This window comes from Podarcis raffonei, chromosome 1 (genome assembly GCF_027172205.1).
Source record: "Podarcis raffonei isolate rPodRaf1 chromosome 1, rPodRaf1.pri, whole genome shotgun sequence".
Classification (NCBI taxonomy): domain Eukaryota; kingdom Metazoa; phylum Chordata; class Lepidosauria; order Squamata; family Lacertidae; genus Podarcis; species Podarcis raffonei.
The window spans coordinates 138,010,247-138,023,262 of NC_070602.1; the positions used below are offsets into that span (position 1 = coordinate 138,010,247).

A 13,016-nucleotide genomic window follows, 5' to 3' on the forward strand; every position below is an offset into this window, starting at 1 on the left:
AATTCTCTCCCTCTCTCACACCAGACTAGCCCCATCTTCTCTGTCTCTCCTAACTCCAGACTGTCTTCTCAACAACTCTTAACTCCCTAAAAAACCTCTGTGCTTAAACCTTATACACCGTTAACTCCGCCCCCTGGGTTCCCATTGGTTAGTCATTTTACAATTAGTTAACCCTTTCCCTATGAACCCAGTATGATGTCACACACCTAGGAGGGCAAACACCACATATGCCATGCTTCTTCCTCCATTTAATCAGCAGGGGCCTGGATCCATGCCATCCAGCTACATGGTGCAGACCCGACACCTGCACAATTTCCATTGCACAATCTCCCCTTAAGCCCACCCCCCCACCAACACACAGTTGTTGTGCATTCCCAGTGATGGCAAACAAAGGTGACCTGCAGAGCTGACTACAAATAGCATTTGCATCCCTGGGTGAAGATAATGCACACCTGTAGGGATAATACAAGCCAGGGGCTGAAGACCACGTGAAGAGCCCTGGTGCACCAGGCCATTGGCCCATCTAGTTCAGTATGTTTTTGACGCGCAGCGTAAATTAATAATGCAGAGTTTTAAAGACTAAAAGCTTTACTGAATTAAAATAAACTTCTTCATAAACAACATGGTTGCAAACAGTTTGATTGAGATTACATTGTTACGGTAAAATCTGGGTGCGAGGCTGCTCTGCCACCCAGCTCGTCAGACTAAGTCCGCGGGTCCCTGCGGAGGAAAATGAGCTCAGCCGGAGACAGGAGCAAGCTGCAGAAGATCCAAGGCGAGATTGAAAATCTGAATAGCGAGCAAGGAGAGGCTGATGGCCGGAGAGGACAAATAAAGGAAGAGGGTGATGAGAGGAAGGAGGAGGGAGAAGGGTCCCCCCCCCAGCTCCTTTCCTACCACTTATCAGCAGTGGCCTGGATCCATGCAATCCAGCTGCGAAGTGGGGACCTGACACCTGCATGATTTCCATTGCACAATCTCCCTTGGAGCCTCCCCCCTCAACACACAAATATTTATTCCTTGAGGGCCAAGAGACGCTCAACTGCCTTGCACCAATTTTGGCATATTTGCTGAAATATACTCAGAGTCAAGAGTGGATTTCATGCTCTTTATTCAGCTCATAGTGGTGAGGAGGGAATGTAAGTCCCCTCAAAGTATCTGCTTTATATACATTATTTACACAATGGGCTGCACGTGATTGGCTAATTCCGGAATTCTCCTGTAGACCAATCAGGTTGTGGATTCACTTCCATCTGGAGCTGGATTGGGTGGCTCCTGCAGACCAATCATACTGCTGCATTGTTCTAGGACCAATCAGACTGCTGCATTCTGAATCCTATTGTTCTGGGACCAATCAGACTGCTGCATTTTGGATCCTATTCTTCTAGGACCAATCAGACTGCTGCATTTTGGATCCTATTGTTCTAGGACCAATCAGACTGCTGCATTTTGGATCCTATTCAACTCAGTACATAACATTTGCGCTTATTGAACTGTGATGCCCACCGGGTGGGGGGGCATGAGGGCCCTCTCCCTAAACAGGCTTGCCAGTTTCCCCCCTCTTAATTAAATTTAAAGATTTTCTTTGTGGACAACCCCCCGTCCACCCCTTCATATTGAAGGAAGGAAAGAAAATCGGGATAGCGAGCAAGGAGAGGCGGATGGCCACAGAGGACAAAGAGGGGAAGAGGAAGGTGAGAGGGAAGAGGTTTCTTGGTTTACAAAAGTATCTCTCTTTTCTCAGGTTTTAAAGTCTTCTCTATATATCAGTTACATATGATGTGAAACATTGGTTTTGTATACAAAATAGGGTTGGGAAAGAAGAAAGGGGTGCAGAGTGGTAAACTTATTTTATTATACTTAGTGTATATGTGGGTGTTATAGGAATTCTAAGGTCTTATAGAATAAATGTTGATTATTGCACAAGGTAAACACACATACATAAGTATATAAACCACGTGTCTAAAATAGTACAGGAGAGCAATCCCAAAGCCATCTTGGCTCACCTAAAGACTCAATATTTCCTCTGCTTCCTTAATCTCCCTTGCCTGAGGATAGGCAGATAGCAATCAGGGGAAGTTCCTGAAGGGATTCCTCTCCTATATCTTTGAAACTCCTTTGTATTAATTGTCATTGTTTGCCATGCTGCTCTGCTTTGAGGGATGTCCAATGGGCATCCTGATTGTCTTTGTCAAATGCTGATTTGTGTAAACTGTCTAGAACTACGTAAAACTTGATAAATCCTCAGGAATATCACACCTTGGCCTGCCTGAGCCACAGTACCCCCACCTTGTGTGTGATGTGATTTCTGACTGCAGAAGGGTTGTCCTTCTCCATGCCAAAATGCAAACCCTTAAAAGAGATGTTTCTTCTTGGTTTGGGGTCTCTCTTGCCTCCTTACAAGGAGGGGAGGGAACTCTGTTGCAACAGAAAAATAAAGATCTGCCATGCTTTATCTGGATCCTGCTTCCACCCATTCATCTCTGATCAATGGGTCTCTGATCAACTTAGGGGACTCAGTCCCTTGGGGAGTTGGGCAGCAAAAGCCAACCACCCCTATTTTTTCAATATCAGTGGCGTTTTTATGTCAGCCTTATTTGGGTAGGTTTTCTTTCTGTTTATTATATTTCCTTGAGTTGGGTGTGGGGCCCAGGGAGTGGTTGGTTGTGTTTAGTTGACTGCAGTGGGATTTCTTTGAATGGAGGGGGGTTGGATTTGGAGGTCAAGGTAGCCAGATTGATTCGTATGCTGTCGGTGGATTTTTGTTGGGCTGTGCTGCAGGGTTGGATGTTGAATCGAGACCCCAAATCAGGCGCCCCGCTGTGGGCTCCAGAAACCTTGTGCCGTTTCACCTGGTTTCTCCCTGACAGGAATCCTTTGGGGCGTCTCTTGGTGGGCCCCTTTTACCTGGAGAGAGGGAGTCCAGGTAAGGCTGAAAGAAAGTGAGAGGCCATCCAACTGCAAAGTGGGGTCTTTCCCCCAACAGGCTAGAGGTCAACCTAGCCCCATTGTTGCTGGCGGGAAGGGTCGGGAGACATTTTGCTACCCGAGAGAAAACAGAAAAGAGTGCTTCCCTCCCCCCACAAGCCACCGGGCTGGGACACCGAACAGTCACCAGGTGACAACTACACTCCCCATCCCCAACCATCTTAGACTCAGCCTTTCAGTGAAGTCCCTAAGGCAGTGGGATGGCGCTTTGTACGCCTCCTTCTGGAAACTCGTGCAACCAAGCTGGTGCCAAACATGTTGCTCTGTTTTCCTTTGGACCACATCCATGAGGTTGAGCATGTCTTAGCATCTGGGCAGCAGCAGCACCTCCCTCCCTCCTGGTGGGCTGGACAGCTTGGAGGCCTGGAGCGCCCTGCCTCTGCCTGCCTAGGAAGGTGGCTGAATGGCTGAGACTCTTGGAAAGTCTTGCTTGTTCACTTCCAGCATTTATCTACTTCCATTTGCAATTATACCCTAACAACCCTTTAGCCCAAAAGGCTAAGGGAGCAGCTTACAAAAATTAGTATTAAGAAGCTCCTTGTTCACAGTATGTTTTTTAAAAAGCAGACATAGCATAAAAGGAGAAAGGATTAGGAGGGAGAAGGGGGAAAGCAAGCTCAAGCACAAGGTCTTAAAATCTACAGCCGCTCCTCATGGTGTTTCAGGTTGTCTTGCTTTCGGTAAAGAGCAGCCCCTCTTCTGAAGCACCCCACCCCATCAGATCCAGGAGCAGGGGGGAACATCCAAGGCAGCGCCTGCCACACAATTTCCCCCTCAGGCAGCGTCCACACCCTCCAACATGCCTCAGATATATTGAGGCTGTGTGTGCGTGCGCATGTGTACACAGACAGAGTCTTTGGGCCAGGTGAAAGAAAGCCTAGTTAGGTCCCTGCAAAACATGCCTTTTCTTAAGAACAGGGGGCTCTTTTCTTAACGCTCCCTTCAGCTACTCTTAGGGTAAGCCCTAAACACTCAAAGTAGTTGGGAGACTAAAAGAGTCTTGGTCACCTTGCAGCCTGCTTCCTATGCCACCATACGTGAGAGCAGGGCACTCTGCATATGCCCAGAGAGGCACTCTCCCCCTTCTCATATTCTAGCAGGATAAGGCTCACGTATGTAATGAGTCGCTTCTTCTGACCACTGTTGCTCTCCCCTTCCAACAGGAGACCAGCCTCTCCACAACATGCACTCAGCCCATGCTCAGAGGTACACTCCCTTTCTTCATGATCCCCCAACTCACGCACTGGGCACACATGTGAGTATTAGGCAGCAGTTGATTAGGGCCTGTTCTCAAGCATTTATAGGATTGCTGTAATAACCAGGTAGCAGTTACAGAGACAATGATCTTGGCCTCTATTTGTGCCATTTCTTATCCGTGCAGGAGAATTAAGGGCCACTAAAAGGATGAAAGGTGGTGGGGGAGGAAGCAGAACCGGAATAAATATGCATATTGCCATTCCTCATATTCCAAAAACACTTTGCAAAGGCAAAACCTCTGCCAGACATTCTGCTAGATGTGGCTGTGTCCTGTTGTTTTGTACTGTGGCCTCTACACATTTTTGCAGCACAAGTAACAATACAACAACCATTTGTTGGTGTAATGGGACCTTCTGTGTGAAAAACCTGGCACTGTATCAGTCAGCGACAGTCCTCCCACATCTTTGCAAGTCTTCAAAGGAGACTTTCTCCCTAAGCCCTGACATAACACAGGGTTATTGTGAGGGTGTCCTGGGGTAAAACCTTCCCCCACAAATCTTTTGGCATGATAAGAGCAACTCAGGGAGGCAAGAATTCACCCCCCCTTTCTTTAGAAGGAGCCAATATTTCCCAGCAACCTATGAGGCGGAAAAATGCAAATCAGTTTGTTGGTTAAAACGTATGTAATGCTGCTATATCTCATGACATTTCATATTTTTATGGCCTTTTCCGGGAAATCATTCTGTCCAATGCATAATCTCTCATTCCTAGAAAGTTACCATCTGTAACATAAATGAACTTGGAGATGCTCAGATGCAACACCAAAAATTAAAACCAGACACTGATTTCATACTTTAACATGTTAATCAATTTCAGAATTCTTTGGGATTTCAGCTTACCACCCAAAGACAATGCAAATATACTTAGAAGTAAGTCCCACTCTATTCAATGGGATATATCTAAGGAAGCCTTCAGAGGAACACAGTCCAAGGGTACAACCTTTACAAATATTCAGCATTTAGAATATGTGGGTACAAAAGTGTCTCCAAAGTAGAAGACAAATCTTTGACACACAGGCATTCATTGATGTCATTATCTACAGAACTGGGCAGATGTCATCAGACGGGAATGTCATTCCTCCTTTCAGTATCAGTGAGGGATGTTCTTCTACGCTGCTGTGTTGGCATTGAACTGTCTGTAGTGGAAGAGGCTTTTAGAGTCGAGTTTTCCAGAGTATTTGAGAGCTTCGGTGAAGAGCTTTGCCACCTGAAACCAGAAAAATCAAGGCGCTGCTTACATGTTTACAAACTATTTTTAAAGGACAACAAACAAAGCAGGCTGCTGAGAATTAGGCTACATCTAGGCCTCATCTAGCACTCCTGCTAACCTAGCAGTTCGAAAGCACATCAAAGTGCAAGTAGATAAATAGGTACCGGCGGGAAGGTAAACGGCGTTTCCGTGTGCTGCTCTGGTTCGCCAGAAGCGGCTTAGTCATGCTGGCCACATGACCTGGAAGCTGTACGCCGGCTCCCTTGGCCAATAAAGCGAGATGAGCGCCGCAACCCCAGAGTCAGCCACAACTGGACCTAATGGTCAGGGGTCCCTTTACCTTTAGGCCTCATCTACAGGTTCTTTTATGCAGGTTTATCCATTTTAAAAACATCATTTAATAACTTTTTTTTTATTGCTGATTCAAAAACACACTTCTTATAGAGATTTACAGTCCAATCACCAAGGCTGAACTGGGGGGGGGGGGCTTATTTTGTTGTAGTGATTTGCAAGCAACACATGTTAAGGGCTCAGCTCGGTTAAATCAAGTCCATACAACAAGACAAATTCCTGCTTCTCAAAAGGTTCAGTTGGGCAAATAAGGGAGAGTACACATCATAGGACAGCAAATGGAACTATACAATACAAACCACGTATATTTATATATTTGGGGTATTTATATCCTGCATTCTCACCTTCCAAAACTACTGTATTTCTCAATTCCCCACTCCTATCATATTTAATCATATTTTAGTTCACGTGTTATGAAAACCAACCACTCATGAGGGCAGGCTTGCATGATGGGGGAGCTCCCAAGATACCTCCATTCACTGCTGCTTGGCTCAAAGAATCATCCTTACCAGCAGGGCTCGTAATGGGTATGAAAGGCATAGGTCAGTTTCGGTGCTCTCAGCATCTTATTTACTAATCTTAAATTTGGTTCTCTACATTTCTGCAGCAGTTTGCAAAATAAAAATAAATCTAAAAAGATCCTCGTGAAAATCCACATGCTTTTAGGGGCCATTTCTGCAGTATGAGCGGCTGCAGGGGAGCAAGACGCAGGGAAGAGGGAGCGAGAGGGGAGCTTTACAAGCCCGAAAGACCTTCTCCAGCTCAGATTAAAATTACAATCCCAGCATGGCAGATGTAGTTCCCCAAGGAGCTCAGGAGAACATCAGAGCAACAGAGAAGGAAGTCAGGCAAAGGAGGAAGCTTCCTGCTCTCTGCTCCTGCTGTTGCTGCTACTTCTGCCACCGCCTCCCAGAACGTTGTCTTGTTCTAATCTTTACAACAGCCCCGCATATAGCAGGCTGAGTTTCAGGAACAGAGGCTTTTGCCTAAAGCTAGCTAGCGAGATTACCAAAGAGATTAGATCTGAACTACTAACCTCTGGACTGCACTAGCTTTTATGTATATGGATTTGCTGAAAACCAGCAACCCTGCTTTCATTAAAGAATTGGCCTTAGAACTGCAACAGAGACACAAGAAAGAGGCGCTGCCTATGAAGTGCAACACAGATGACAGGAAATGTCTTAAATCAGTGAGCTGGGTGAAGCTTAAAATAGTTGGCTTTCAAACATTAATTAGGGCTTTAAAATGGGCCTTAACCCCAGTCATGCTAAAAAACAACAACCTGATTGTGGGAAATGGTGAGCAATATACCTGCAAATTAGTGAGGAGAGAGAGACCACTGTCAACAGCTGTCCTGCGGATCACGTAATTGTCATGGACAAATTCTGTGTTGTTGTTGGGAAGGTTAATTACCAAGTCTATGCTCCCATCTTTTATGAGCCTGAAATGAAAGGCACAAGATATTTGTGTAAAAATAAAAGATAACGAAGTCCAGCAAAGCAAAATAAGGTATTTCCACCGCCCGCCCCCTCCAATATTCCATCAGCACAAAACCTTGTACTGTGTAGGTATTTTACATCTCTAAAGCTTGGTCCAAAGGCATGAGAGCACCTTGAAGCTACCTGCCTACCATTCCAATGAAGATGTTCAAACTTAAAAGCAAACAGTGTGAGACACAAGCACAGCAGTGGGTGGAACATACGAAAGATGCACGGAGTCTTCTGGACCATATTCAGCTCCGCACAGGATTGTGCTTCTGCAGCCACTACCAGCTCAGCAGCAGCTTAAACTAAACTAATCCGTATGATCAGGATGAAGTTCATATGCCTGCAAAGCCAACAGGAGCTGAAGGCGTTCAGGGTTCCTCCAGGTCCTGATCCCGCTCTCTCCATCTTAATCTTTTTTGGCTTTAAACTACACAGGACCCCACACAATGGAAACAGTGCTCCTCTGTCATCTATGTGCAGTGGATAAAATAGATTTTCCTGATATGACAAATGAATTACAGCCAGGCTATATTCCAGCTTGCTCACTTGTGCTAATAACATCACATCACTCAAAACTAACACTTGTCTTCCATGAACCGGGAAACTACAAGCTGTGAGGAAGAAGAGTTGTGATGTCACAAAAACTTGCTTTTCCATGTTTATACAGTTCACACCAGTTGAACCCTGGGTTGGGTAGGCCAGTGAGCCAGCTGGACTACTGTCAGACAACAGAGGGAAGGTCAATTTCCCAGCTGAAAGTGGGACAGCAGGCCCAAATATAACATGTCCAGAAGCCCAAGATTATTTTCTCAGATTTCCACTCCCTTTACTGCAAATTTGCTGAAAGTCTTACTGTTGGATTGGAAGGAGTGTGGGGTCCGTGTTTTCCTGTGATGGCCACGCGACTGGAGACACGGGAATGCCATTGGCATTGAGCCACCGGGAAGTTGCTTCTGTAGCATAAAGCTGCAAAGCAATAAAAAGACATTTGTGTTATATAATTAATAAAAAAACAGATCTTATCTTAACAGTTCTGTATGTGGCTGACTAAAATAAATAAAATGCTTTCTACTGACTTTCAGTAACATCACGGGGGGTAATAAACTTACTCAGGTATATGTGAACTGCAGTTTTCTCTCTTTAAATGCCCATGTTAAAAAAGAAGATTCTTGTAAGGTGATGTCACAGACCTAAGTCTGTCTAGTACAGTATATTGGACACTGACCACCGTGGGGAAACTTGGTAACTTATGCCTAGTGACCTCTGCTTTGCATGGAGCTTAAAGAGCCAGCAGCAAGCAGGAGACTTTGGACCATTCTAAACTTGGTCTCCTCATGGACCTCCTCCTCACCTGCTGGACTAATTTTCAAAAGAAATAGCAGGTCTCAAAATATTAATGAAACTGGGGTGTTACCAAGGGCATGTGTCTCCTGTTCTGTGAACTTGGTTCCCTTCTCTCTTGGTAGCATCTGGTAAATTAACCTATATGTGTCTGACAGAACATGATTGCATTGCACGCTTCCTACCCTGTGAATGCCAGCCACAGAAATGCAGCAGGGGCTGAACAATGTGCAAGGACACATTTTATTTTATGAGACTATTATGGGGCAGAGAATTACAGGATGTATGGCTGTTGTTGCTTTCAGCCATATGACCCCTTTACTCTTAGAAAATTAGGGTCTGGTTGGCACGCATGTATTGCCAGTAAAAAAACACAACAAAGCAACACACGCAACATGCCTGTCCATACATGGTCACGTCTTAGGTTTGCTTGAACACAAGAGGTCTCAGCTTTTCATACACACACACACACACACAGAGAGAATACCTTAAAACCTTGACTATGGAGCTGCTCTGCTTCATGGAGGAATTTAGGACGGAAGGAAGGCTGAAAGAACAGTGAAGAAAGTGGGTCTCAATGCCATGTTTTGCGTAGCAACATCCCTTCCCCACAGATGTTTGCGGAGTGGATATTTCACAAGATGCAGTAAAGCTCTGCTATTATAGTGGGGCATGTAATAAAGCTCTGTGTTAGTCTTGGACATCTCCCTCTTTTAAAAGTGAATGTCACAGAAAGCTATAAAGGGCATGAGCTTTCTTGCAGTTGGCAAGTTCTTGTAGATTAACAAGCTTCAAAGGCACTGTTTGCCATGGAACTGAAGTCCATATCTCGCCAATAAGTTGGATTCCCCAGAGTCTTAACACAGCACACTGCCTTTGAGGGTTTTATAGCTGGGGAGTAGGATTACTGGACTATGAAGTGTCAAATTCAGCAACTAGAGAAACAAAACTTGCAAGCAGGGCAATTTATGTGATTTGGGCACATTTGCATGAACAGGTTTATTAACAAGCTTTGCTTAGTCACATTTTTGTGTGTGTATGTGCACAATTTAGCATTTTTAATCCTGATTTTTACCAGGAATTTGGGGAAATGGAGGAGGGCTAGTTGTGTGAGGGCAGGGGCATGAGAACAGGGACTCATCTTGAGTAAAAACCCTCTTCCAGCTCCCAGACATCAAACCTGGGCAGGAGTCTCTCGACTTTCATTGCAGGGGGTTGGACTATATGACCCTTGGGTACCTTCCAACTCTAAGATACAATGATCATGAGAACTGGAAACTTGCTTTTTCTTTTAAATGAAAGTTGAAAACTAAAGGAGGCTGTAGAATGAACCCGGTCCTGAATTGGAAGCTATATTGTAGAAAAGCTTTTTGAAACAGCTATCTATAGAAAATAATATTTTCTGAGGGATTTCTTCTTCATGGACTTTAGAAAGTTTCAGCCACACTGCATGAAGCCCAGTGACAACAGAAGACAAGAAATTTAGTTTGTTCTCTTCCCCAGAAGTGCAGTACAAACTTCCTGGAGGTACCAGCTCTGAACGCAACAGCTATTCTCTGGCTACCCACATGAAACGCAGTTGTTTCCACTCTTGCCATGAAGCCAGCAGCGATAGACGGGCAGAGAGTGGTGGAGGAGGATGGCAAAGATGCAGGCAGAGCTGGTAATTGGATGAAATGCATGCATAGAATTGACCGCCTTCCACAACAGTCCTCCATTCAAAATAAAATGAAGGCAGGAAGGATATAATTTTACAACCTAGTTATGATTCAATGAATTCAGCTTGCAGCTTAGAAATAGCATTCCAATAAAAATATATTTGATACTGTGGAAAATTTAGCATTGGCCAGTTGAAAGGCAGCAGATGTTATCATTATTAATTTTTATTTATTAATGTTTATTGAATTTATATACCTCCCTATACCCGGAGGTCTCAGGGGAGCTCACAGATGTTGTCCTTCAAGGGGAAAGTACTTTCCATGTGTTAGTCTACAACGGCTTTTGACCAACAAAGAGTCAGGATTTCACAAAGTCATTTGTTTTTTCAAGCTAGCGCTATGGAGTCTTTGATTCTGGGAGAGGTCACACTGACTGGACAACCCTGAAGAGTCGAGCAAGGAGTTTGTGGTGGAAAATAGTTCATAGCTTCATGGTCCACAGTCACTGGAAAGAACTTCATGGAAAAAACCATTTCTGCTCTCTACATTAAGTGGAAAATACAAATATCCAACATGACAGGCTTGGCAGCTTCCCTGCTATGGAATCGCTGTGCCTTCTGGTCAGGGGTGTTGGCTTTCACAACAGTATTATAAACTTCTATCAAACATGTACTGAACACTTGTGACACATAAAACAGGCTCTCCTCGAAAAGAAATTACAGCTGTCAACCTTCATCTGAGCTGCCCTAGATGTAAAAGCTGATTGAAAGTACCTGAGCAAGAAACCATTCGCTACTAAAAACCACGAAGTACAAGCTTGCTTATTTACAGCAAGCTATCAGGGTTCAGTTTTGAAATGGATTTTCTCATTTCTTTCAAAATGTTTTTCACACTGTTACATAATTAGCCTTTAAAAACAGACACATGTCCTCAGATGATTTTTAAATTTTTATGGACCAATGCCAGTTCAATTCAAGCTAAAAGTAGCAGAGAATATCTCCCCTGATGCATTGGTTAAGAATTTTATTAGATTCAGAATACAAAGCAATTTTTGAGCTAGGATGAATGTGGGATCAGGTAGGCCTGAACGGTACTCTAAATAGTTCTGACGCAAGAAAGTCCTGATTCTACACTCAGAATAAATCTACACAGATTAGCCAGTAACTGCCTACATGCACATTGAACGAATCTGTTTTCAAATCATTTAAATGTTTTTGGCGAGTCTTAAGGGCTGAACTATGTGGTACACACGCAACAAATGTTTGGGTCTCCCAATTTAATTTTCTTCTTTTAAAAGCAGCTGTTGGAGCCCCAGATTGGATCAGAGCCGTGGCACAGAAGGAGGGAGAGGGGACTGACCCATTTCTTCTGCGCTTCAGTCCCCAAGGCAAATCCCCCCGCAGGGCTGCTAGCTATGGAGAAGAAAACACACCGAGATGGCTCTGAAGAAGTGGCTTGGAAAGAGGCACACCACAAAGACTCTAGAGCACAAAGTGTACCTGCCACATCCCATAATATATGGTTGCGTTTTCATATTGACATTAGCACCTTTCAGCCTCTTTTCCACTTCCAGTGCTTGCATGAATGTTGATATTCTTGCTTACATTTGCATTTCCCACCAATAAAAAATAAAAAAGGATAAAGGGACATTGGAAGGGCCCCAAACTTTTTTTTTTTTTAAGGAAAGAGGCCATGGCACGGGGAGAAATACTGAGCCAACCCCCATCCAACTCCTATGCTGCAGCTCTGACCCAAATTGGGGCTCCAACAGCTGCTTTCAGATAAAGAAAATTATGCTGGGAAAGGATTTATAATCAAGACGTCTTCACCAGCCATTGTTTTTAATCTAGAAAGTTGTTTTCTGGGTGCCTAATTCTGCAACAGTATAATGGTGTTCACAGCTCTGGATCCTTCTCTTTAGCACTGGACTGAGGCTACCACTCTCAAATGCATAGTTCAACGTAAGGAAATTAAATAGGACATTTCCTTAGCATTTCAATCTATTCTGGCTTCCAGTCTTATGCAAGCTATTCTGTTTATATCCCACCTTTCATTATAGAATTCTGGACAGTACATATGTACACACACACTCACTATATTATACCTACACTTCACAGCATGTCCCCAGCAAGTTGCACTCTCCTACCAGGCGTAATTCACTGCATGTAAATGATTGCTGGGTTTTAGTTGAGAAGTTGCTAAAAGAGGTAAGCTGGAGCAGGCTAGGTTTTGGGGAAAGTTTTTTGTAGTAATACTACTTGTGCACCATGCTAGCAGCTACGGAATAACCTGTACAAGTGAACACTGGCCAGCTATTCTGAAAACCCATCACAATGGAAGGACGGTTCCTGGGAAACACATAGCAGGATGGTGCCCGTCACGTGCTCAGAGCATGCATGCTGGAGGGAGGAGACAGGAGCAGTTGCTCAGTTCCATGTGTGAGCAGTTCACAGGTAGGATTGCATAGTCATCATGAATGTTAACGTGTTAAGTGTATTTAAGGACCAGGTGATTAGTCTGCGCTGCTCTTCCCTCCAGAGGAATGCAGGAGTCCAAAGGCCACTGTGAACATCCCACCACTCAGGGAAGAGAGACAGCACTAAGACCAAGTGCCCTCGTGAATTCACACACACTCAGAATATGCACAGCCTCATGCAGGAGATTGCCAAGAAATTGGTCTCTGTGATCTGGACCTAAAAATAAAGCACTCCTTGAATGCTCTCAG

The 13,016-nt window shown here is 44.4% G+C and overlaps 1 protein-coding gene across 2 annotated transcripts in view; it reads right to left on the minus strand.

Annotated features, from left to right (window-relative positions):
• Positions 1-4,802: 4,802 nt before the first annotated feature.
• The window catches only part of CPS1 (carbamoyl-phosphate synthase 1), a 158,845-nt gene continuing 150,631 nt past the window's right edge, over positions 4,803-13,016 (minus strand). For both annotated transcript variants that reach the window (XM_053364704.1, XM_053364697.1), the window contains 4 exons: positions 9,121-9,180; positions 8,146-8,258; positions 7,117-7,246; positions 4,803-5,451 (listed from right to left, as the gene is read on the minus strand). In XM_053364704.1, coding sequence (XP_053220679.1) covers positions 5,353-5,451; positions 7,117-7,246; positions 8,146-8,258; positions 9,121-9,180 — 402 coding nt within the window. In that variant the 3' untranslated portion in view covers positions 4,803-5,352. The remainder of the gene's footprint in view (positions 5,452-7,116; positions 7,247-8,145; positions 8,259-9,120; positions 9,181-13,016) is intronic.